The sequence below is a fragment of the Phyllobates terribilis genome, unplaced genomic scaffold (genome assembly GCF_046119375.1).
Source record: "Phyllobates terribilis strain yellow unplaced genomic scaffold, ASM4611937v1 Scaffold_1__5_contigs__length_1240528914, whole genome shotgun sequence".
NCBI classification, from domain to species: domain Eukaryota; kingdom Metazoa; phylum Chordata; class Amphibia; order Anura; family Dendrobatidae; genus Phyllobates; species Phyllobates terribilis.
This window is the reverse complement of record NW_027362761.1, coordinates 581,042,291-581,069,146: the sequence shown is the minus strand read 5'-3', so window position 1 is coordinate 581,069,146 and position 26,856 is coordinate 581,042,291. Positions and strand designations below refer to the sequence as shown.

At 45.0% G+C, this 26,856-nt stretch overlaps 1 protein-coding gene across 1 annotated transcript in view; it reads left to right on the top strand.

Annotated features, from left to right (window-relative positions):
• SLC45A2 (solute carrier family 45 member 2) overlaps window positions 1-26,856 on the top strand; it is a 141,730-nt gene that overhangs the window by 89,000 nt on the left and 25,874 nt on the right. Inside the window, exons 5-6 of the mRNA XM_073681493.1 lie at window positions 5,305-5,428; window positions 10,256-10,461. Coding sequence (XP_073537594.1) covers window positions 5,305-5,428; window positions 10,256-10,461 — 330 coding nt within the window. The remainder of the gene's footprint in view (window positions 1-5,304; window positions 5,429-10,255; window positions 10,462-26,856) is intronic.

Here is a 26,856-nt window from a genome sequence, read left to right as displayed (position 1 = left end):
CTCTAAGAACCCAAATTCAATCCCCGGGTGAAGAGTCGGCATCAGGGTACCGGAACCCAAGCTGGTGGGGGCAAAAACACACCCCAGCCAGAGACCGGAGGCCGTGGGCAGCGTCTGCCACGGCCACCCACCACATCCACCACAAAGGCATACCACGTGGAGGGTCAGGGAACCCAAGGCCAAGGGTCTCCCAACAGAAGGCCCGAGGGAGCTGGACCTGGGTGGATCACTAGTGGGGACGGCCAGAGAAAGGACAGAAGGAGAGCTCAGGGTCACGCTCCGGACTCGCTTGGGGGTTGGCTGGATCCAGGACCTGGTGGACGCAGCACGGCTCGGGTGGTCACTTGAAGCTGGAGTGACCGGAACATCAGCAGTGAGTAAATACCCTAAACTGCACAACCCGACTCTGTCTTCATTTTACATCTACGCTGCACCACCACAACCCCCATCCTCTGCACCTGACCCCCTGAGGCTATACCCCACCCGTTGGGGGTTATACCACCAAAAGCTGCACCTACACCATCAGCCTCAGCGGACCCTGCTGCAGCGGCGGCCATAGTGACCGCAATACAACGGGTGGCGTAGTCGACAATAAAGAACTTATAACATCTGTAGGACTGCCACATACAACTGAGTTTGACACCCTGGGCACGGACCGGGTCACAGCCACTCGGAAGACTACAACCCCCATCTGATCCGGCTCCGGATATTCCCCCTAAAGAATATGGCCCAGGGGGCGCGTCAACTTTGGCGTAGTCGGCAGGATTACGTGCCCGCAACACCCGGGTACTGCGTGCCTGAAGAAAAGAACGAATTTACCTCAAAAAGAAGTCTCCTGCCGGTTCCGGAGGGTCCCCGCCATCGGACTCCATCGCAGGTCGATTCCCGCCGGTTGTCCGCCATTAACAGCTTTTTCCCGCCATCTGCAGAGTTTCCCGCCACTGGGAAGCGATTCCCGCCATTTCCGAAGATTTCCCGCCTTGGAAGAGCGGACGCCATTATGGGCGTGCCAGAGGGTGGCGAGAGGCCACCTCCCATCGTGGGCCAGGACCGAAAATGGCGCCAAAAGTGGAAACCGCCCCCACCAACAGAGACTGTGATGCTAGAGGTGTCTGTCAGCGTGAAAGAACAGCCCCTGGAGCTGACAGTCACCGAGTGGTCCCGGGACCGCCCTCGAAGGGGGAGGAGATGAAAGGAGAGAACAAAGATGGGTGTCGCTTGGAGCAGTCTAGAGCGAGCGCACCCGGAGGCAAGAGGCCGGGAGAAGAATATCGGAGGAGCTTACCCGGAGATGGCGAGAAAGCAGAGCAGCACCGGCCCGCTGGCCAGGAGCCTGCTGGAGACAGCAGAAGGAGAGCAGAGCAGCACCGACCCGTTGGTCAGGAGCCTGCTGGAAACAACGACCCCACTAGGCCTAGTGGAGGTCCTAGCACAGCTCCCCCGAGATCGGGAGTGTGCGCAGACCGCTCTGGAGGGCCTCGCAAGGAGGATGGCCCGGGTGCAGCGAGAGACGTTGGCGGAGTGGAGCCGTGAGATGGCCCAGCAGACCGAGACCTGTCAGCGGAGCACGCCACCCAAGACGAGGAGACCGACCGCCTCTGAGGATGGCGCGGGAGGACTCAAGGCCGGAGACGGCGCCGAGAAGGGAGCCGAACGAGTGGAGGCAGGTAAAGGGGACGTCTATACCCCAAACCGGGAAACCGCGAACCTGCCCCAGCTCCCCGTCGCAGAGCCCGAAGTCTATCCTGCCGTGCCCGTCGCTGCAACGTCACCGCCGCAGACTAGGCCTCAAACGGGAGCCGCGACCCCTGTGACGTCACACGCCTCGACCCCGGGCGTGACCAAGCAGGAAGTACCACCAGCCTGGTCGCAAGGCCTAGTACCCCCGGGCGCCGCAATACCAACAGCGCCCCCTACCTCCGCGGAGCCCCCGGCCTGGTCGCAGGGCCAAGTAGCCCAGGGCGCCGCCGTCCTTACGGTGCCCTTCACCTTCCAGATACCCCAGGCCTGGCCGCAAGGCCCGGGCAACCCGGGCGCTAACACCACCGCGCCCATAAGACCTAAAGTGCCGCATCTGGGAGAGGACCTGTACGCCCAGCATACGTGCCCGGATGGGCAGCCATTTATATGGCCACCGGAGTTCCACCATCCCCGACTCCGGAGAGAGAGACCCCTGGATGAACCCCTGATCCCGGCTCCAAAGCCCGTAAAGAGGATCTCGCCCCCGCTAGCGGAAGCGCAGTTCGAGTGGGACCCCACCGGAGAAGATCTCATGGGGTTCACTCAAGAGACTCGGGCAGCTGCAGCGGAGCGTGCTGAGTGCTGCCGCCAACAGCTCGAGGACTTTGAGAGGGAGCGGAGAGAGAGGCGGGTCCGGGAACAGCAAGCTCAAATAAGGAGCGCGGAGCAGAAGAGCCGGGCCAGGAGAGACCCCCGTGCAGCGCATAGTCCCCGCACCACCGGGACTGTGATAAAGTTTAATATGCAGCATGGGTGGGGCTTCATCCGAGACCACCGCACCCTAGGCGACGTCTTCGTGACCAGGAGAGACGTTGAGTCCCACCTACCGGAGGGACACAGAGGTCGTGACCTTTACATCGGGGACGAGGTCACCTTCACCCGGCACAAGTGTGCCAAAGGACCCTACGCCCTCCATGTGCATCGTCTGACGGAGGAAGAGCTGCGGTGTGAGGAGGAAGAACAAGAGGACCCGGACGGGTCTGAAACTAGAGCCAAAGGTAACCATAAAGCAAGAGCAGGAGGACGCCGTCGTTAAGTACAGCGAAGCAGGAGCTGTATATAGTTGCCCGTCGGGGCACCATAAACTGAAACTGAAACTGTTGCTGTTGCTAAAAATAGTCCCCGTTGGGACCAGCAAGTGTGAACTGTTACCCGTTTAACCCCTAAATCCCACTGACCGAGGACTGAGAGCGGTCATTCCTCCCCAATACCTGGCCGAGGACTGAGAGCGGCCATATCCCTGTATATAGTTGCGCGTCCTAAAGCGCCCCCTACCGGTTTTATAGGAAAACCAGTTTTCCAGAGAGACTGTCGCACTTTACCCGGTCACACGTTGCACAGTGACCGGAGGAGGAGCCAGAGGCGACGAGAATGTTTTATTTGCTAATATATGTTGTTTTATATGTTTATGCAAAAATTTGTATGTTTTTGTGTTATGTCTTACAGCCCGAGGACGTGCTGTGATTTACCAGGGGGGAATGTAGCACCCTGAGGATTCGGCTGCTACAGGGGTATTGCACCTCAATCCAGAGGTGTGATATTCCACTCCCGGGTAAGGATGGAGTGTGGATCTGAGCTCGGTAGGCTGCATGCACTACATACATCCCATTTCCGAGGAACAGGCCGACGGTACTCCCACTTAGAAATGTGCAGGTACGACCGAGTCTGTTCCTGGCTGGAGTGGGAGGGGGGGTGGAACATCCCAAGTAGTGTAGGGGCAGATAGGGGGAGCAGCCTGGGTAAAGATAGGAGCTCATTGGGTGCTGGTCACCTGAGCTCACACATAGAGGGTGTATATAAGGTGGGCACCATCAAAGAACAGGGTCAGTCTGTCAGCCTTTTGCAGAGAGAAGTCAGAGGAGGAAGAGGAGCAGAGAAGCCCCAGAGAGAGAGAGAGAGAGAGAGGAGAAAGAAGGAAAGACCCAGAGAGGGGACAAAGAGAGGACTCTGAGAGCCCAAATTCAAGCTACGGGTGAAGAGTCGGCATCAGGGTACCGGAACCCAAGCTGGTGGGGGCAAAAACACACCCCAGCCAGAGACCGGAGGCCGTGGGCAGCGTCTGCCACGGCCACCCACCACATCCACCACGAAGGCATACCACGTGGAGGGTCAGGGAACCCAAGGCCAAGGGTCACCCAACAGAAGGCCCGAGGGAGCTGGACCTGGGTGGATCACTAGTGGGGACGGCCAGAGAAAGGACAGAAGGAGAGCTCAGGGTCACGCTCCGGACTCGCTTGGGGGTTGGCTGGATCCAGGACCTGGTGGACGCAGCACGGCTCGGGAGGTCACTTGAAGCTGGAGTGACCGGAACATCAGCAGTGAGTAAATACCCTGAACTGCACAACCCGACTCTGTCGTCCTTTAACACCTATGCTGCACCACCACAACCCCCATCCTCTGCACCTGACCCCCTGAGGCTATACCCCACCCGTTGGGGGTTATACCATCACAAGCTGCACCTACACCATCAGCCTCAGCGGACCCTGCTGCAGCGGCGGCCATAGTGACCGCAACACAACGGGTGGCGTAGTCGACAATAAAGAACTTTATAACATCTGTAGGACTGCCACATACAACTGAGTTTGACACCCTGGGCACGGACCGGGTCACAGCCACTCGGAAGACTACAACCCCCATCTGATCCGGCTCCGGATATTCCCACTAACGAATATGGCCCAGGGGGCGCGTCACCTCCATACATTAAAAAAAAATAAATCAAATACTCACCTCCCTCCTCCTCACCTGCTGCAGCTGCTCAGGTCCGGACTCCAGCGTTGTCGGTGTCTTCCCGCTCTGCGCTCCCTGTGACAGCTCAGGGGGACGGCGCGGTGGAAAGACGTCACCGCGCCCTCTGACCTGAGACGTCACAGGGAGCGCAGAGCAGGAAGACAGCGGATCTGCGGAGGCACGGGGAGAGGTAAGTATCCGGCTGCCGGGGCCCTGAGCAAGCGGGAGGGAGCGGGCGCTGACACCGCTCTCCTCCGCCCATAGCCCAGCGGGGTGCGTGACTGCCAGTGGGCCCCTCTGCCTGCTCAGGGCCCCGGCACTTGCCCGGGTGCGCCGGGTGCTGACGCCGGCCCTGCCCTTAGGCTTATTTTAGTGTCCTCTGACTATCTGAAGGAAGGTCAATATTTCAGAATTGAGCATGCATCCTAAAAGGAATGTCTGAAATACAATAATAAGAAATTATGAATTAATAAGGGACTTTCAGGACCTTTCTTTAATATTTGCTCTACAAAATGGTGTTTTTCTCTTTGGAGGATCACACATTTCCCTATAATATTACATAGTCAGAACTTTGATTTCTAAGCTAATAATGCAATACTTCATTTCACCTCCGGTGGTGCTGTATTAAAAATGAACACTTCCTGCCTGAAACCTCAACTGAATTAGATCTGATTGAGAGTAAAATGCTGGATGCTCTTCTTTTTGTGGGAGTGATTGGGGGGAATTGGGGACACTTCAACAAAAGCGGAGAAAATAAAGGAAAATTTGCAGAAAATTAAGTATGTTTTCAGTGTAGCATTTTTTTGTTTTTTTAAACTGTTTTTTTTTTTTTTCCAGATTGTTTACCATGGGAATCCATACGCTCCTCATAACTCTACCGCGTACCTTATCTACGAGCGAGGGGTAGAAGTAGGATGCTGGGGCATGTGTATTAATGCCATCTCCTCATCCTTGTACTCATGTAAGTAAATGGCTGAGTTGTTCCTATAAATATGGAGTCAAAATCCCTCATTACATGTACTCTGTATATATCCACAAAGTGCATGTAGGATGCACAGCATTATTACAGTTACTGTGCATCCTCCATATTAATGGAATATGGAGGATGCAGAAGCTTCAGAAGCTGAGAGTGAGGAGGAAGGGCAAGGCTCACAGGATGGCAGTGTGCAGACAGGACAGGAAATAGCATACATATATATAGAGCATATAGTGTGTTGGAATTAGGATATTATTATAATACATACGGGACATGTATGTGTGTGTGTACAGAACAGCGCTGTTGTAGAATAGTTAATAATTACGCTTAATGCAAATTAAAAATTTGGGAAATTTTGGTTGCCAAAATCTACAGTGTCGGCACTGTGGGTGAGATTTTTAGGAAATCTTCTGACCCTGGAGAAAATTAGCAGCAGTGATTGATCTGTGCTGCAGATTCAACACTTGCAGCTTGTCCGTTTTCTGCTTTGGATGTTTTCCCGCAGTTTTCAAGTCATTTGCATTGCACAAGGTTGATCTCTGCCTTACTTAAATCAGCAGCAATTGCCTGCAAAATCCACACAAAGTGGTGCAAATATTGTCGCTATGCAGGTAAGTCCTATGTGATCAAACCCTAATAGGGCTCTCCAACAATGTAAAAAAAATGAGTGCAAATGATAAATCGCCCTCCGCTCCAGCACCACCGGTGGTCTCTGCCAGTGTTCTTGTGGATAGACCTTAGCGGCAAAGTAACTGAAGACCAGCAGCGACCTCTGGAACAGCAGCATCAGAGCAGGAGCTGATAAAAAGGTCATATTCCCCAATCATCCCCTGTTATAACACTTATTTTTATTTGTGAGGCAGGTCGGGTGAATACAGTCATGTGTTCCTTTTTCTTTTCTACATAATTGCATTGGTTTTAACATGTCGAATTGACCATGACCGTGTTGTTGGTGGAATATTTCTGGATTCTGGTCCCATTATGAATTTTGCCCAGTCTCACAATTTGTCAAAAACTTGACCTGGCCGTGCAAATTGGCTGATTTTTTTTTTTTTTTTAATTTTGATAGCAAAATTGCAGCATTAAAATAGTCACATGACAGCAAACTGAACAATGATTTTCTTTGGCCACACGACTTGTCTGAGAATTTCTGGCATGCAACACATCTCACCGTAAAGCCAAATTCTAAATTTGCTCACTCCAATACCAGATTTCTATTAGCGAGGAAAAAAAGGTGCGGCGCTCGACCCTTAAGATCTGTGTGGTAGACGACCCCTGACAAATGTCACTACTGTCCTTTAAGAACTCGACTTGGCTCTTTTGCGCTAAAGATTAAAAACAATTTCAATTATTGTCAAGAAAAATGTCAGGTTTGTGGTTCTGAGAACCCAAAAATTTTTCCCCATTTTTTAATTTTGATGTATTCTTGAATTTATACTTTAAAATAAAATCACATCACTATTTAACTGGGCAGCACAGTGATGATGGTATATTTCATGTCCTTCATTTACTCTTGATCTTTTTTATTTTTTTCCCATCCCCACTGTCCATTTAATGTCAATTCCCGGGAGGCCGGCTGGTTCGGAAGCTTTGATCTTGACTAGGAGTGAAGGAAGCAGAGCTTTTAATCTTGGCAGCGCATTGATCCATCCTAACTAAGTGGGAAGGTTTGATGGATTCTCTGCAAGTTTACGACATCTCCCTCTTTTTTTACAAAAAAAAATAAATTAGAATTTAATATGCCGAAATCTCTTATAAAATTTATTTATTAAATTATTTAGCAATTTTTTTTAATTCTTTAAAAAAATTGGCAACTTTGCAAATAAGCTTTATTAAATATATCCTACTGATTTATACAAGCAACGCAGAATAACACATAATGGTACTGTTGTGTACGCAGCTCCTAAGCAGACCTCTCTGACTTCGTGTCCTTTGCTTGATATTTGCTATTCACACTAAATAGTTGACGATCTCACCCAAAATGGCAGGTTCAACCGATTTTTGGTTAATGAGGATGACCTCTTTTAAGCCTTGGAGATCTGGAAATTCCTGCTGGGAGGCAGATAGAGTTGTTTAATTCACTGTCACCACACAGAATATTAAAGTAATAATTAACAAAAAAGTTAACAAACAAAGTGCAAATCACATTTTTCTTTTTCCACTTAAAAAAAATATAATAAAATTGGAATTGCCGTATCTATAAGAGTCCGATCTATCAAAATAATCAACTATTTAAACGGTATGCTAAATGCCAAAATTAAAATAAACATCGAAACTCCAAAATTTCCATTTTTTGGTCTCCACCTTTCCTCCACAAAAGGTATTAATAAAATTTCAGCTCGCCCTGCAAAAATAGCAAGCCCTCAAATAGGTGCATCAATGAAAGAATAAAAAAGTACCGGTCTCAGAATTTTATTTTATTTTTTTTTATACAAGGTTGTTTTCTAATAGACTTTCTATCTTGAGTGGCGTCCGTTTTGATGACCCACAGGTTCTTCTTCTGATGCTCCAGTTCTGTAATTTTTCTAGTTCTAGTTCCTGTGACGTCCCGTACTTTGATCATCTTGGTCTGGGGGAATGTTTGGGATTTCACAAGCAACTTTAAATATTAAGAGGCGACTGTGTCCACATTTGAGCTGGATTGGGTGAACTAATAAACTGCAAGGAAGCGTCTCTGCCAGTGTGAGACTTGATGGATATGGCAGTGCTGGAAGCTGCCTCATCTAGAAGTGTCACATGTAGGAGAGCATGATGGTGGTGGCTTTGTGCAGGGGGTGATAAATATACAGGGGCTTCTCACAAAATTAGAATATCATTAAAAAGTTAATTTATTTCAGTTCTTCAATACAAAAAGCGAAACTCCTATATTATATAGAGTCATTACACACAGAGTGATCTATTTCAAGTGTTCATTTCTGTTAATGTTGATGATTATGGCTTACAGCCAATGAAAACACAAAAGTCATTATCTCAGTAAATTAGAGTAATTAACAAAAAACACCTGCAAAGGCTTCCTACGCATTTAAAAAGACCCCTTAGTCTGTTTCAGTAGGCTCCCCAATCATGGGGAAGACTGCTGACTTGACAGATGTCCATAAGGCAGTCATTGACACACTCCACAAGGAGGGTAAGCCACAAAAGGTCATTGCTAAAGAAGCTGGCTGTTCACAGAGTGCTGTATCCAAGCATATTAATGGAAGGCTGAGTGGAAGGAAAAAGTGTGATAGAAAAAGGTGCACAAGTAACCGGGATAACCACAGCCTTGAAAGGATTGTTAGGAAAAGGTCATTCAAAAATTTGGGAGAGATTTACAAGGAGTGGAGTGCTGCTGGAGTCATTGCTTCAAGAGTCACCACACACAGACGTATCCAGGACATGGGCTACAAGTGTCGCATTACTTGTGTCAAGCCCCTCATGACCAATAGACAACGCCAGAAGCGGCTTACCTGGGCCAAGGAGAAAAAGACCTGGACTGCTGCTCAGTGGTCCAAGGTGTTGTTTTCAGATGAAAGTAAATTTTGCATTTCATTGGGAAATCAAGGTCCCAGGAGTCTGGAGGAAGAGTGGAGAGGCCACAATCCAAGCTGCTGGAGGTCTAGTGTGAAGTTTCCACAATCAGTGATGGTTTGGGGGGCCATATCATCTGCTGGTGTAGGTCCACTGTGTTTTATCAAGACCAAAGTCAGCGCAGCCGTCTATCAGGACATTTTAGAGCACTTCATGCTTCCCTCTGCCGACAAGCTTTTTGGAGATGGAAATGTCATTCTCCAGCAGGACTTGGCCCCTGTCCACACGGCCAAAAGTACCAATACCTGGTTTACACACAACAGTATCACTGTGCTTGATTGGCAGCAAACTCGCCTGAGCTTAACCCCATAGAGAATCTATTATAGAGAATCTATGGGGTATTGTCAAGAGGAAGATGAGAGACCCCAGACCCCACAATGCAGACGAGCTGAAGGCTGCTATCAAAGCCACCTGGGCTTCCATAACCCCTCAGCAGAGCCACAGGCTGATTGCCTCCATGCCACATTGCCGCATTGATGCAGTAATTGATGCAAAAGGAGCCGACCAAGTATTGAGGGCATTTACTGAACAGACATTTCAGTAGGACAACATTTCGGATTTTAAAAACATTTTTCAAGCAGTTATAAAGTATTCTAATTTACTGAGATAATGACTTTTGTGTTTTCATTGGCTGTAAGCCATAATCATCAACATTAACAGAAATAAACTCTTGGAATAGATCACTCTGTTTGTAATGACTCTATATAATATGAGTTTCACTTTTTGTATTGAAGAACTGAAATAAATTAACTTTTTGATGATTTTCTAATTTTGTGAGATGCACCTGTATTTGGGGGCACTTTCTGAAGTCTATTTAACATGGAGACACCTTTTTCCAAAATCTGTCTCTCTGTTGGAAAAAAAACCCTTTAATTTGTCCTCATTTTACAATTTGCAACACCCAATCATTTTTGAAAAACTGTCTGATAACTCCAAAAACTTTTTAAAAAAAGGTTATAGGTAGGGATTAGCACACCCGTGTAATTTAGGGTTCTGGTTCCCGACCCTAACTTTAGTCCAAAGTTTAGTTCGTGTACCTGAAATTGAACCAACAGAGCCCACTCCCCATTGGAGATCGGAACTTTGGATCTGGAAAAATTTCTATCTTTCTTTTTCTCCCCACCCTGGAATTCTGAACTTTTTTCCGGACACTACTTGTCCGGTACACTCATCTCTAGATATAGGACTAAATGCTAAGTTGTCAATTCACAAATTCCGAATATATATACTTTTTTTTTTTTGTAGACCTCCAGAAGGCTCTTCTACCTTTCATTGGATTAAAGGGTCTTTATTTTGTCGGCTATCTCCTGTTTGGATTAGGAACGGGCTTCATAGGATTGTTCCCCAACGTTTACTCCACGCTGGTTCTGTGTTCGCTGTTTGGGGTGATGTCGAGTACTCTATATACTGTGCCGTTTAACCTGATCTCCGAGTACCACAGAGAAGAAGAGGTAATTTATGACTGGAGTCATTTTTGAATGTTTGTGGCTCAATCTCAATTGTAAAATGTAATATCTTCATGGAGTTCTCCACTTTTGTACACTATCTACTTGAAAGGTTTCATTAACAATGTGCTGTTGTTTACACCCCAAGCAATCATCTGTAATTTGTGAATAAGCCTGACACTACGTGATCTACTTTGTTTTTTCCCTTCCCTTCTTCCCAGTGCCATAACTAAATTTTTCCATTGATCTAAATTTTTTTTTGCATGACCCGTTGTAGGTGTGAAGGACGCCATTCATTTTACTGCATACAGTGGATTTAAAAAGTCTACACACCCTTGTTAAAATGCCAGGTTATGTCAGGTAAAAAAAATAAACCAGAAGAATCGATTCAGAACTTTTTCCGCCTTTTAATTTAATTTTACCCATAATCTGTACAAATCCATTGAGAAACTGAAATAATTTTGAAGTGGGGAGGGGGCGAATAAAAATGACCAAACTAATGCCCCCGCAATCTGGCAGATGTGGAGCTACTGCAAGGAAGAGTGGTGCAAAGACCGCCAATTCTAGTTGTGCTCTGCCGATGGACTCCGACCCAAAAAGTCTGAATGCTGCCAGAAATTCAAAGGGAAAGCAAAATATTAGTAGAAGGGTGTGCAGATTAATTCAACCATATTATTTTCGTTCTCTTTTTTTCCTCTCGAAAAGATTTTAGTTTCTTTTTCTATTGAGTTGTCTTTTTTTAATGTTTTTAGTGCTTAAAAAAAAAAAAGAAGAACTTTTGGAAAAAAACATTGGATTTGTGTCGCCATTTTTAGTTTTCAATTGATGGAGTTGTGTGAGGACTTGCTTTTAGGGATGTGAGGCACAATTTTCAGTTTCTTACAACTTTTTAATTGCTTTTTACTTTACTTTAGAGAGAATTATGGCCTTATCTATAAGAGGACTCCAAGAGGTATTGTGTCATTGTGATACTGTTTCCACGTTTCTGGTGCTAGGAGGAAACCTCGTTTTCTCTTGGTAGCTGGTGTTTTAACCCATTTAAAGCCCAAGATGTACTAATACATATCAGTGCCCTGGGCTTTAAGAGCCTGGTACATATTAGTACGTCTTTGCGATCGCGCCCGTACACAGGCTGTGCAGGCGCGATCGCCGCCGGGTGTCAGCTGATTGTCACAGCTCACACCCGATGCTATGTGTAGGTAGCGGTCCCGCACCGCTCCCGGAACATTAACCCCCGCAATGCTGCGATCTAAGTCGATCGCAGCATTGCAGTGGCAAGGGGAGGTGATCGGGATACTCACCTCTCCTGCTGGTCTCCAGCGCTGTCTGCTGCGGCTTCCCGGATGTTGCCATGACGCCCCATTGTCGTCATGACAACATCCAGGTCACCAGACAGCAGGAAGATATTTTGGTCATGCGCATTGCATGACCAAAGTATCTTCTGCATCTGCAGTGCTGACATCCTGTATAGCACAGGGATGGGCTAGGGTTAGGGTTGGGCTAGGGGTGGTTTTAGGGTTGGGGTTGGGGTTAGGGTTGGGGTTGGGATTAGGTTTGGACTAGGGTTGTGTTAGGGTTAGGGTTGGGGTCAGGGTTGGGGTTAGGATTGGGCTAGTGTTGAGGTTGGGCTAGGGTTAGGGTTGGGATTTTTTTCAAAAGTAAAAAAAAAAAAAAGATGACGATATGGCGACTAGTGTTGAGCGCAAGTGCTCACTACTTGAGTTTGCATTGGGTGCTCAAGACTAACTTATTTAATATGATGACCTAATGTTATGAAATTCTGTGTTGTACCTCTGGGTTAAAAATGTTCACTATTCCCTTTGATAAAATCCTTGAGGAGTGTAGTTTCCAAAATGGGGTCACTTGTGGGGGTTTTCCACTATTTAGGCACATCAGGGGCTCTCCAAACGCGACCTGGCGTCCGCTCTCAATTCCAGCCAATTTTGCGTTCAAAAAGTCACACAGTGCTCCTTCCCTTCTGAACTCTGAGGTACTCAGGAGAAATTGCACAAACGTTTTTGGGGTCCATTTTCTCCTCTTACCCTTGTGAAAATTAAAAAATTGGGGCTAAAACATCATTTTTGTGGAAAAAGTTAGATTTTTTTATTTTCAAGGCTCCATGTTATAAACTTCTGAAAAGCACTTGGCAGTTCAGGGTGCTCACCACACATCTAGATAAGTTCCCTGAGGGGTCTAGTTTCCAAAATGGTGTCACTTGTGGGGGGTTTCCACTGTTTAGGCACATCAAAGGCTCTCCAAACGCAATATGGCGTCCGCTAATTATTCAAGCAAATATTACATTCAAAAAGTCAAATAGCGCTCTTCCTTTCCGAACCCTCCTGTGCGCCCAAACAGTGTTTTTTCCCAACATATGGGGTATCTGCGTGCTCAAGGGAAAAATTGCACAACAAATTTTGGGGTCCATTTTTTCCTGTTACCCCTGCGAAAATAAAAAAAATTGGGTCTAAAGTAACATTTTTGTGAAAAAAGTTAAATGTTCATTTTTTTCTTCCACATTCCAAAAATTCCTGTGAAGCACCTGAAGGGTTAATAAAGTTCTTGAATGTGGTTTTGAGCACCTTGAGGGGTGCAGTTTTTAGAATGGTGTCACTTTTGAGTATTTTCTGTCATAAAGACCCCTAAAAGTGACTTCAAATATGATGTGGTCCCTAAAAAAATTATTTTGTAAATTTGTTGGAAAAATTAGAAATCACTGGTCAACTTTTAACCCTTATAGCTCCCTAATAAAAAAAAAATAATTTGGTTCCAAAATTATGCTGATGTAAAGTAGACATGTGGGTAATGTTATTTAGTAACTCTTTTGTGTGACATATCTCTCTGATTTAAGGGCAGAAAAATTCAAATTTTGAAAATTGCTAAATTTTCAAAATTTTCACCAAATTTCCATTTTTTTCACAAATAAACGCAAGTGATATCGAAGAAATTTTACCACAATCATGAAGTACAATATGTTACGAAAAAAACAGTCTCAGAATCAGGGGGATCCGTTGAAGCGTTCCAGAGTAATTACCTCATAAAGTGACAGTGGTCAGAATTGTAAAAATTGGCCTGGTCATTAACGTGCAAACCCTTGGGTTGTAAAGGGGTTAAGCATATATTTATGTAGGTATAAGTCTCTCCTACACTTGTGAAATTGTTTTCCTGCGACTGTGGGGGGGATCTGGATGTGTTTTGAACTAGTTTATATTTCTGAAAATAAGTAAGGTTCTTCCTCTTGGGAGTGTAGGTTCCTTCCACCAGAACTTTGGTGAAGCTCTTGTCTGTGCTGAGTGAACTTTTCTATCTGCTTCTTGGTCATCAAATATTGCTTTTCCTTAAACATAAGCAGGTGAACTTCAGGGTTTCAATATTTTTTCCTTTTTTGAGAAAATGATCACAAGCAGTAATCTGTCCCTATCCGATCATTTCTGTCTCACTGGTGCTGTCCTGGTTGATAGGAAAAAAGTCATTACTTACGGTAACGTTATCTTCCAAAAACCATGACAGCCCCTTTCTAATTCCCTCCCTTTAGATATGGCAGAAGCATTCATAATTTTTTCTATTAAACATATTTACAGGGGCGACTCCTCCGGAAAATACTCTGTAAACCACCGAAGGAGGAAGTGGGTGTTACTTTTTTATTTTACGCTAGGCTTCCCGTCCAGCTGAGGACTCCTATCTCATTGGGGTTGTCACGTGTTCTGGAAACTAACACTACTGTAAATAATTACTCTTTTTTTTTTTTTTTAAATATTATTTAAAAGCTTTTGTTTTTCAAATTTTTTACATTTTTGAAGCCTTTCATTTTTTAAAAATTTTTTTTAGACTTTAACATTATTATTTTTTAATTTTTTCATGTTTTACAGATTTTTTAGACTTTTTTTTTTTTATCTCTTTACGTTTTTTACTTTCACATTTTTTCCACCTTTTTAGACTTTTTCATTTCTTTTACAATTTTTTTTTAGACTTTCGTTGTTTTTACTTTTAAATTTTTTGCATTTTTTTTTAGACTTTAATATTAGGGTTTTTTTTACATTTTTTTTCCCCCAAGTGAAATTGAACCTTCAACTGTTTGATACTTCAGTGTTTCAATATATAGTAAAATTAATAATTTCCTATGGAGAGCCACATAGGAAGTGATCGCGTTGTGTAAAGTAGGGTGCTGGACTATGGAACAACCCTCTACACCTAAATATCTGACATTGACAACGGAATTTCACTGGTTAAACATTAGTAGTCGGAGCTACAGTAATTCCAGTAGCTGCTGTTAGGGGCGGATGTCTGATTCGGAGCCTGCTCTATATACACGCACCCGACATCCACCGTTCACGTAGGGTGGGTGTCAGGAAGAGGTTGATTTCCCTACAGTGCCACCACTGGAGAAATTAAGTATTGCACTGCCAGACTCTTAGGACATCCACAAGTTTCTCCACCTTTTCCTTTCTGACCATCCATGAAAATCAAACTTGACTTGGGTGTCATCCGAGTACAGTCCAATTTTTTCATGAACTCGTAGACTTGCATTGCTTTTTTTAATCCGTTCCTCGGATAAAAATCGGACATGACTTCACTATTTTCTGTGGACCGCAAGGACATGTGAATGGCCCTAAAGACTATAACAGGTATGATTAATATCTGTGTAAAAAACACGTACGAGAAAATCAGATGTGTGAATGAGCCCCAACACTGCAGAATTTCTGCACCAAGTACGCCGCGGGTGCATTTACCGTAAATTTTCAGCATTCAGCAAATGTTTTTTTTTTCCGCTGCTAAATTCACACGGAAAACTTTGCACATGTGAATGTACATTTTAGTTTCTGAATTCTTAAATACTAAATTAAATGAATTTTCCTGGATTTTAGTCCATGATATTTTGGCCTGACATTACGTTATCAGTATGGGAGCTGGTTCTCCTCCGCTCCGGACTCGTTCATCAGTACAGCTATCGCCTTCCATTACCATCGCTCCCTCTTCTGCCTTTCATCTCCCTTCCCACAGGACAGTCCTCGCCACAAGACCACAGACAGGTCCGGAGATGAGATTAGCATTTAGAGTACTGAAGATAAAATAATTCTGTTTAATCCTCCATCCAGTTATTATATCTGCAGATCGCACTGAGCAGATGTCACTGGCCCTGCCAAATGCAATGAATACATGACTTTAGCGGAAAAGGATAAAAAGAAGTGCGCAGTCTATTTTCAGAATATGGCCGGATATTTTACACCATCGGTGTCTGGGCATAGACCAAATTAACTGGAGATAAAAGGTGGACGCCCATCAGATGGATATGTAGTGGTTCGCTATTACCTAGAGATGAGAGAATCTTTTAAAATTCAAATTTACAGCTTTGTTGCATTTTGCCAGGTAATTCAATTTGCTGCAGATTGAAAGTCTTCGAATGGGCTGAAAAGGCGTATTTATGTGATAGAATTGCAACAGTACTATAACCATACTGATCAAGCAAGGAGAGTCACTGTGTCTGCAGTGATTCTCCGGCGTCACGGATACAGTGACTCTCCCGCCTCACGGATGCAGTGACTCTCCCGCCTCACGGATGCAGTGACTCTCCCGCCTCACGGATGCAGTGACTCTCCCTCCTCACGGATGCAGTGACTCTCCCTCCTCACGGATGCAGTGACTCTCCCGCCTCACGGATACAGTGACTCTCCCGCCTCACGGATACAGTGACTCTCCCGCCTCACGGATGCAGTGACTCTCCCGCCTCACGGATGCAGTGACTCTCCCTCCTCACGGATACAGTGACTCTCCCGCCTCACGGATGCAGTGACTCTCCCTCCTCACGGATGCAGTGACTCTCCCGCCTCACGGATGCAGTGACTCTCCCGCCTCACGGATACAGTGACTCTCCCGCCTCACGGATACAGTGACTCTCCCGCCTGACGGATACAGTGACTCTCCCGCCTGACGGATACAGTGACTCTCCCGCCTCACGGATGCAGTGACTCTCCCGCCTCACGGATACAGTGAGTCTCCCGCCTCACGGATACAGTGACTCTCCCGCCTGACGGATACAGTGACTCTCCCGCCTGACGGATACAGTGACTCTCCCGCCTGACGGATACAGTGACTCTCCCGCCTGACGGATACAGTGACTCTCCTGGATACAGTGACTCTCCCATCTCATGGAAACTCTGACTTTCCTGTCACACGGATACAGTGACTCTCCCGCCTCACGGATACAGTGAGTCTCCTGGATACAGTGACTCTCCCATCTCATGGAAACTCTGACTTTCCTGTCACACGGATACAGTGACTCTCCCGCCTGACGGATACAGTGACTCTCCCGCCTGACGGATACAGTGACTCTCCCGCCTGACGGATACAGTGACTCTCCTGGATACAGTGACTCTCCCATCTCATGGAAACTCTGACTTCCTGTCACACGGATACAGTGACTCTCCCGCCTCACGGATACAGTGAGTCTCCTGGATACAGTGACTCTCCCATCTCATGGAAACTCTGACTTTCCTGTCACACGGATACAGTGACTCTTCTGCGTTACAGTCAGTGACTCGCCCGCCTCGCGAACACAGTGACTCGCCCGCCTTGCGGACACAGTGACTCTATTTCACTTCCTATTAATTAAATCAATACTATTCTCTTTTCCTCGCACATTAATTTTCTTCACTGTTGTTTTCACTCACTGACTGTATATGTTACGATTCATAGTTCCAGGCTCCCACCTGGTAATGGAGCTGGTCCAGTACGGCGCGTCTCTGGTCGCAAGCGCCGCTTTTGTCCTGACCCATGAGGTGGAGTAACCACGCATGCAGGCAATCTGTCCCAATCTGCTGTAGCTTCTAGTTCTGGTGTTGTGGGATGTGTGAGGACATGGGACGCCATGTTCATCACTGATTTCTCTGCCCAGGGAAGATGGGACGCTGTCTTCCTTGGTTGCCAAGCAAACGAGGACTCTGCTTTGTTTGGCAATGAGCAATGGTGGGATTTTGTCCAGCCTGTGGAAGAAGAGTGGCTGTCTGGAGATGATTGGAAATTAGTCAACACCTGATCGTTTTATACTATATGACTTGATAGCTGCAAGGCCATTTGAACCTTCCTTTCTGATGAAGTTTTCTGCAATATGTAACAAAGCCATGGTCATATCATTAGGCAATTCGCACAAAGAGAATTGCAAATTCCAAAAAATTGACATGCTGAAGATTCATGAGGAATAGATTTTCTCCTCTCTACTATTAACCCTTTTATTAAACCTCAATAGGAATACAATGACTCGCCCCCAGGGCCGTGGGGTACTCGGCAGCCGGGCCTCTGGTTGCCGGGGGATATCACGTTGGCTGGCCCGGTCCGTGACTTACTTGGATTGAAGTGAGGGTTTGGCTTCTGGCTATAGAAGTCAGAAGCCTCCGGTTTTTCCAGCCGAGGCTTGAAGCTGCACGACTGGGCCAGGGGCCGGTCCCCTTCTTGCGGCCTAGATCCTCCTGACACTTGGCAGGTTCGGGGTGTACGGGTGCCGCCTGCACTCGCCGTACTCCCCTAGGATCCCTTCTGTAGAATGGAGCTTGCTCCCTGCTCCCCTCCTGGGCCTCTGTCCTAGGCCTTTGTAGTAGAGCAGAGCTCCTACAGAGACTCTGCTCCCAGACTGTTCCTACTCCATCACACACTACTGTTAAGATGTCTACCTTTTATATATCTACTGTATGAGTGCTCCCATGAACTACTTCCTCCACCCACACCCACTACTGGTTCCCGCTAACTTTGGCTCCCCCGCCTCTACTCCAGCCAGGGTCAGGGCTCAGCAGAAAACTACATGGCGTCTTGCCCCTCCTGCTGGCCTGGGGTAGTGTAGTGTTGGATGCAGGTGTTGGGGTTCCGGGCAGCACTCCCTCCTTACCTGAGAGAAGTGAGACACCACACCTCTGGGTGAGGTGCAGTATCTCTGTGGCGACCGAACCCTCAGGGGCGCCACAACAACATACAGTGTATACCATCCTGAAGGTAAAGTAATTTAAATTAGGAAAAAAAAGCTCCTGGACATAGGACATTCATGTACGTGCGGCGGTATGGAGCGAGCTCAGGAGTTGAGCCCGTTCCAAACATAGTGAGTGCCAGCTCTAACAGCCCTGATCATTGCCATATATCTCTGGTAGCAACATTTAATTGGTTTTCAATTGTGTGGGTGTCTGTTTGGAAGGGCATCACTTGGACTGAGCTTCATAATAGATTGTTCATTTTGCAGAGATGCAAAACATTTTTTGGTTCAAGGGCCGCAATGCCATACTGAACCAATTCTAAGGGCTGCAAAACAATAAAAAAAAATTACACCAATACATCACCAGGACCAAGTTTTAAGAATTTGAGGAGGATTTAGAGAGATTTTTGTTAGTTTCTGCTCAGTTTCTTATACTGAGTTTTTTAGCAGAAACTGAGCAGAATCTCACCAATCCTCCTCATAAAACTCAAAGTATTGAGGATTTTTAACATGGCCATGAAGCAAGTTTTGTATTGCTACATGTGTACAATATCAAAACCACCGTTAGTACATGAATGTGGTGCCAGAAACACCGTCAGTCCTTGAATGCAGTGGCATAATCACCGTCAGTACATAAATAAATCACCAAGTATAACGATCATTTGGAATCTCAGGGTCAGCCCCACGTACAATTGTATCGGAAGAACCTACAACTCTTAGTATGTCTTTAACAATGGAAAGGAGACACTGGGAGTTGTTGTTAACAGTCATCAGACTGCAAACTATACAGGAACCACAGCACTGATGAAACATAGTATCACAAATAAACAATTACATCCAGGTACCTTTATATTTCACATCTTCTCTGATTGAAGTCATTCCCATCACTTTTTGTCTCCATGTAGCACAGATGCCTTGATGAGATTTCATGCCCGGAGCTGGTCTCTGCAGATTTCCCTCCTCTCTATCTTCAGCAGCAATTCCCGACACCATGCCCCTAAAAACTTAAGTATCATTATAATGCCCTATAAATAAAGATATATCCCATGCTGAATACCTGAATAATTGCCTGTGCTTTCTGTTCAAATTATCCCCCGCACACTGCCCCTCTGCAAAATGTCCCCCGCACTCTGCCCCACTCCAAAAATGTCCCCTGCACACTTCACCACTCCAAAATTTCTCCCACACACTGCCCCTCTCCAAAATTTCCACCTGCACTGTCCTTCTGCAAAATATCCTCCCTCTGCACTGCCCCACTGCAAAATATCCCCCATGTGCACTGCCCCACTGCAAAATATCCCCCCTCTGCACTGCCCAACTGCAAAATATCCTCCCTCTGCACAGCCCCACTGCAAAATATCCCCCCTCTGCACTGCCCAACTGCAAAATATCTCCCCTCTGCTCTGCCCCACTGCAAAATATCCCCCACCCACACTGCTTCTCTGCAAAATATCCCCCATCTGCACTGTCCCTCTGCAAAATATCCCCCTCTGCACTATCCCTCTGCAAAATATCCCCCCTCTGCACTGTCCCTCTGCAAAATATCCCCCCTCTGCACTATCCCTCTGCAAAATATCCCCCTCTGCACAGCCCCACTGCAAAATATCCTCCACCCACACTGCTTCTCTGCAAAATATCCCCCATCTGCACTGTCCCTCTGCAAAATATCCCCCTCTGCACTATCCCTCTGCAAAATATCCCCCCTCTGCACTGTCCCTCTGCAAAATATCCCCCCTCTGCACTATCCCTCTGCAAAATATCCCCCATCTGCACTGTCCCTCTGCAAAATATCCCCCCTCTGCACTATCCCTCTGCAAAATATCCCCCTCTGCACTGCCCACCTGCAAAATATCCCCCCTCTGCACAGCCCCACTGCAAAATATCCCCCACCCACACTGCTTCTCTGCAAAATATCCCCCATCTGCACTGTCCCTCTGCAAAATATCCCCCTCTGCACTATCCCTCTGCAAAATATCCCCCCTCTGCACTATCCCTCTGCAAAATATCCCCCTCTGCACTATCCCTCTGCAAAATATCCCCCATCTGCACTATCCCTCTGCAAAATATCCCCCATCTGCACTATCCCTCTGCAAAATATCCCCCCTCTGCACTATCCCTCTGCAAAATATCCCCCCTCTGCACTATCCCTCTGCAAAATATCTCCCCTCTGCACTGCTTTGCTGTAAAATATCCCCCACACTATCATGCTGTAAATTAGCCTCGGCAAACTACCCCTCTGCAAAATATACCGCCCCCCACTGTGCCTCTCCAAAATATCCCCCCACACTGCCCCTCTGCAAAATACCCCCCCCACACTGTGCCTCTCCAAAATATCCCCCCACACTACCCCTCTGTAAAATATCCCCCTTCCACACTGTACTTTGCAAAATGCAAAATATCCCATGCACTGTGCCTCGCCAAAGTAGCCCCCCATACTGCCCATCTGCAAAATATCCCCCCCCACACATTACCCCTCTCCAAACTGCACCTCTGTAAAATAGAATACTACTGAACTGCAATATATAGTAAAAGCAATCAAACAATCACAGATTCAAATCCTTCAAGGGATTAAAAAAAATGTTAAAATTGAAAAACTATAAAACCTAAAATGACCTCCCTTTTACCAATTCAAAATAAATAAATAACATTTGGTATCACTGCGTCCATAAAAGTCCGATCTATCACAATGTCTAATAATTTACGCCTCATGGTAAATCCTGTAAAGAAAAAAATAAAGGTCAGAATTGCTGATTTTTTTTTTTTTTTTTTTGGGGTCACACACCTTCCCCCAAAAATGCATTAAAATGTGATCAAAACATTATACAGTATATATCAATAAAACTACAGTAAAAACAAACACTCTGCAGAAAGAGAAAATGGTGATGCAAACCAATTTTTTTTAAAACAAAATTCAGATTTTTTTAAAGCCAGTAAAGCGCACCCCAGTCAGTACACACATCCACACCACACTTTTTGCAACCACCAAACGCTATTTTGATAGGGAACTGATAGATACCCTGCGTATGCCAGAGTGCAAGAAGAGTAACATAACATAAAGCTATACTCTCCTTCTTCAGGGTTGTGGGTACATTTCGAGCAGCAAGGAACAAACCTAATACATTTTAGATTTTTTAGATACAAAAAGATTGCAGAGCTTAAAAATAGTTTACAAAACATGAAATCATAAAAAGACATGGATATATAGGCAAAAACAATATAAAATAAAAGGGCCAAAATATAGATTCTACTTACAAACTGCATCTGTGAGAGCTTCTGGCACAGGAGAACGCCATGAAAAATATGGACAGATCTGCTTCTTTTTTGGGTCTGACCCAAATATTATCGGTATATGAGATAATATAAAAGGTCTCACCAGACCCACTCACTAAGAAGGGGACGGCTGATTATATGTGATATTAACGCAGTTTGGGCCCTAATTTCTTATCTGGGTCATATTTTCCCCCAGGAGCCTCCTAGCGAAACAATATGGCTGTCATTTTACGGAACATACATACTCCACACGTGAGAATGATATATCCATAATTCGGGGACATATTACATTTCGGTAGGTTGACAGCTAACAATACTTTTTTGTGATTTTACTCAAAGATACCAATATATTCCCAGATCATGGATTGTGTCAAATTTGGATTATTCTAAAGATCGCATCAAAATATTATTTTTCATTATGTCTTGTGGGCTCTCTGTAGCTGAGAAGTCAGAGTTTTTGGGGCTTCTGAGACCCTTTTTTCACCTCTGGTTAGCTAACGAGGAGGCATTGTGTTTTAGCTATCAAAAATTGCCAGTTATTTGCTAATTAATCTATACACAGAAACAATGTTTTATCTACCCAGGGATGTTCACATAGGTGGCACTGCCGGTCTTCAAATGACCTAAGATTTTGATTGATACAATTCATAACTCCATTTATAACAAGGAGGAAAAAATTAAAAATAGTTCAGATAAGAAGAGGCTAAAGCCTTTACAGACTCGGTCATTGGGTGGTAGAGAAAATACATCTTGTCTTGCAAAAATTCAAGCTACGTCGATGGAAAAAAAAAAAAAGTTTTGGCTCTCGAAAAGTATGGATGAAAAATGTAAAAAAAAAAATAACTGTCTGTGTCCTCGAGGCTCAAAATGTCTTTCTAAAAGTCGGCTGAACGCAGTTGTGAGGATAAAGTTGAAAGTATCTGTTGTATTTTGATGTTTGGCCGGGTTCGCTAATGTGCCAGTTTACGTGTTTGTTTGTGAAGGCCATTATGTGGAAACGTGTCATTAACTTGGAAAGAAAGCCGTATATCCAGGTAGTCAATTTACCCTGAAACCACTCGGTAGCGTTCCTTGTTGTGAACGCTTTTAATGTTTTGTCCTGTTCCCATTAACAATAGACGCTTGGCAAAAATATGCAAACGAGAAAAGATTGCAGAGATAATGGAGTGAATATCAAAATACCTTCACAAATTGAAGGAAATCGTTATTTCTGCTGCCATGGCTTCCAACTCTAAGCACATTATTTGGAATATTTTGCCAGAAATGGAGAAAGGATTTGGAGATCGATCCATAGTTTTATACATGGGTGTTAATATTGTGTACTCAGGGTCCATGAACTTTTATGTGGCTGGTTGATGCATGCTTTGGACACCTACTTTGGATTTAAAGGAAAACATTACTTTTGACTTCCTCAGAGATGATCGATCAGTCAATGTGCATAATACAGTGCGCTATGGTTATAGAGCCACCGGTGTCAAAATCTGTAATTTATAGTCTTTATTTATGGAGCAGCTTAGGAAACAGTAACCAATGCTGGGATGACATCTGTGCCCTTTTGAGGGGGCTGACATGGTCTAGTCTATTTGTAAAATAGATCCTGAAATATTTAGACAGTGACACAAGGTTTTTGCATTTTAGCTGTTTACCAACATGTATTCAAGGTATACTTATATAATCAATATGGGCTTAAAGTGCAGACTCTCTGCTTTAATTTCAGGGTATTCACATCCTAATTGGAGTAACAATTTAGGAATACCAGCCTTTTAATATGTAGCTACCTCTTTTTCAAGAGACCAAAAGTAATTGGATGATTATTTCAAAAGCTCTTTAATGGGCTGGATGGGCTTTTCCCTTATTAATCCATCATCAATTAAGCAGGTAAAAGGTTTGGAGCTGATTCCAGGTGGGGCATTTGCATTTGTAAGCTGTTCCTGTGAACCCACAACATGCAGTCAAAGGAGTTCGCAATGGAAGCGAAACATTATTAGGATGAAAAAAAGAAGAAATCCATAGGAGTGGCCAAATCAACAGTTTGGGAACTCAGAAAGTACTGGAGGTCCACGGAGGACAACAGTGATGGATGATCACAGAATCCTTTCCATGGTGAAGAAAAAACCCCTCACAACATCCACCCAAGTAAAGAAAACTCTCCAGGAAGTAGGTGTTTCAGAATCTAAGCCCACCATAAAGAGAAGACTTCATGGGAGCAAATACTGAGGGTTCACCCCAAGGTGCAAACCATAAATCAAAGGCCAGATTAGATTTTACCAAAAAAAAACATATAAAGAAGCCTCTCAATTCTGGAAAAGCATTCACAGGACAGATGAAACTAAGATCAACCTGTACCAGAATGATAGGAAGAAGAAAATATGGAGAAGGCTTGAAACGGCTCCTGGTTTTTGGCACAGCACACCCTCTGTAATACATGGTGGAGGCGGTGTGATGGCGCCAACATGCAAGGCTACCAGTGGCTCCGGGTCACTAGTGTTTATTGATGATGTGACTGAAGACAGAAGCAGCCGGATGAATCCTGTGTGTACAGGGCTATACTTTCTCCTTAGATTAAACCAAATGTTGGTTGGACGGCGCTTCACAGTACAGATGTACAATGACCCAAAACATCCTGCGAAAGCAAAGAGGAATATTCTGCAATGGCCGAGTCATCACTAGATCTCAGTCTCATCAAGTCGCATTTCACAGGCTTAAGACAAAACTTAAGGCAGAAAGACCCAAAAACAAACAACAACTGAAGGCACTGCAGTAAAGGCTGGCAAAGCATCACAAAGGAGGAAACCAACGTTTGGTGACATCCATGGCAGTGGTGTACCAACAATGGCGGCAGGCCACGCAACTGCTGGGGGGCGCGGTGTCAGTGCCCGCACCGGGCCTCCCCCTCCAGCCAGCCGTTACTTCATCGTGCCACACTGTATCAGACAGTGGAGCTGCTGAGGTGAGGAGATGTATTGCAGAGACTGAAGCAGCGAGGAACGAGGAGAGGTGAGTATTGTATTTATTTATTTTTAAAATCAGTGAGTACGTGGTGGCAATGATACTGGAGGACTGTGGGTGCATTTTACCCTATGGGGGCTGCATTATACTGTGTGGATGACTATGGGGAGTGTATTTTACTCTGTGGAGGAAGATGTGGGAGTTACAGTTGGGGGATCATACTGTGTTGGGGTCACCATACTTTTGCCTTGGGAGTTGAGGTTGGGGTACAGTAGGGTCATTATACTGTGCATGTGGAGTCTAATGTGGAGAAATTCACCATGGGGGTATCATACTGTGTTTGGGGGACACTTTTGTTGGCATCACACTTTATGGGGGCAATGAAAGAGGGATCTAGGACTTAAGCAGGAGGAAAATTACTATGTAACGGCTGCTGGAAAGTTGTGAGATCTGCTCTTCTGTGACCCCGACAAATATATGTAATTTTTCTTTTTCTTTTTTTTTTTTTGAAGGGGGCTTAATTAGAACTTCTGCTATGGGGCCCCATGATTTATATGTACGCCCCTGGTCCATGGCTTCCAGACGTTAGGTTGTCATTACCTGCAAGGGATTCTCTACATAGTATTAAAAATGAACAGTTTATTTATGATAATTTTAATTTGTCCAATTACATTTGAGCCCCTAAAATGAGGATGCTTTGTAGAGAAATGGTTGCAATTCCTAAACGTTATACAGGATACTTTTATTCAACACCTTTAATTAAACCTGAAAATCTCCACTTCAATTGCATCTCGGTTGTTTTATTTTAAATTCAAAATAGAGACCTGCAGAGCTGAAATTACAAAGATTTTGTCACTGTCCAAATACTGTATATCTGGTCCTAACTGTAGCATAGGTGGACTTTACAAATTGACAATTAAATAGAGTGGCTCCTAAACCTTGGCATAATTAGAAGCTCCCACATCCTAAAATCTGAAACGGAGTCCATGTGTCTTTAGGTACCCTGAGCCTTGGTGTGTCTATGTTACGATACTGGTGTAGTACTGCTGAAAACCAGTGGCTGAAGGAGCACGAACAGAAACAGCAAGCAGAAGTAGAAGTTCTTGGAGTTAGCAAAAGGAGTTGTAGGAAACATTCCGTAGATAGGTGAGAACAGCCTGGGTAAGAATGTTGAGGAGCTGGAGACTGGAACTAGGCTAACAGCTAGATACAATACTCAAGCACTGAGTGAGAGATCCATGCGGCTTTAAGTAGGCCCAAACAGGAAACCAGATGGATCCCACATGTTCAGAATCTGCCATCTTAGTAAAGGGCAATTGCAGAACACAACAGCAGCCTCCAGTGGTAAGGAGTGGGCTAGCAGCACAATTAAGGTGAACAGTAGCAGCCACAGGTGGTCAAACTGTAGAAGGACAACAGGAATTCTGACAGTCTGCCACCTAGGCACAGAGATGAGTACAGTTTCATATGGGACTGTGATACTGAGTTGTAAAGAGGTTGAAATTAAATTTTTACCCCCATGTATCAGTATTTTTATACTTTTTTATATAAGGCATACTGTATATGCATTGGATTTAAAAAGTCTACACACCCCGGTTATAATGACTGTTTTTTGTCATGGAAAAAATCATACCAAGAAGAATAATTTCAGAACTTTTCCATTTTTAATGTTACCCATAATCTGTACAAATGCATTGAAAAATATATTGAAATCTTTTTGGAAAAAAGAAAAAAATAAAGAACTAAAAGAATGTGTTTGAATAAATATACACACCCTTAAACTAATATTTTTGCTATAATAAATCATAGAATCATAGAATGGTAGAGTTGGAAGGGACCTCCTGGGTCATCTGGTCCAACCCCCTGCTCAAAGCAGGATTCACTAAATCATCTCAGACAGATGTCTGTCCAGCCTCTGTTTGAAGACGTCCATTGAAGGGGAACTCACCACCTCTCGTGGCAGCCTGTTCCACTCATTAATCACCCTAACTGTCAAAAAGTTTTTTCTAATATCTAATCTGTGTCTCCTCCCAAATTCAAAGGGTACTTCATCATTCAGCCTTTTGGGTCAGAGACTATGAGCACGGTACATCTAAAATTGCAATCTTTGCCCACTCTTCCTTGCAGTAGCTCCAAATCTGTTAGATTGCGGGGGCTTTTCCTGTGTATAGCGTCCTCCTCAGGTCACCCACAGATTGTCACTTGGATTCAGGTCTGGACTCTGTCTGGGC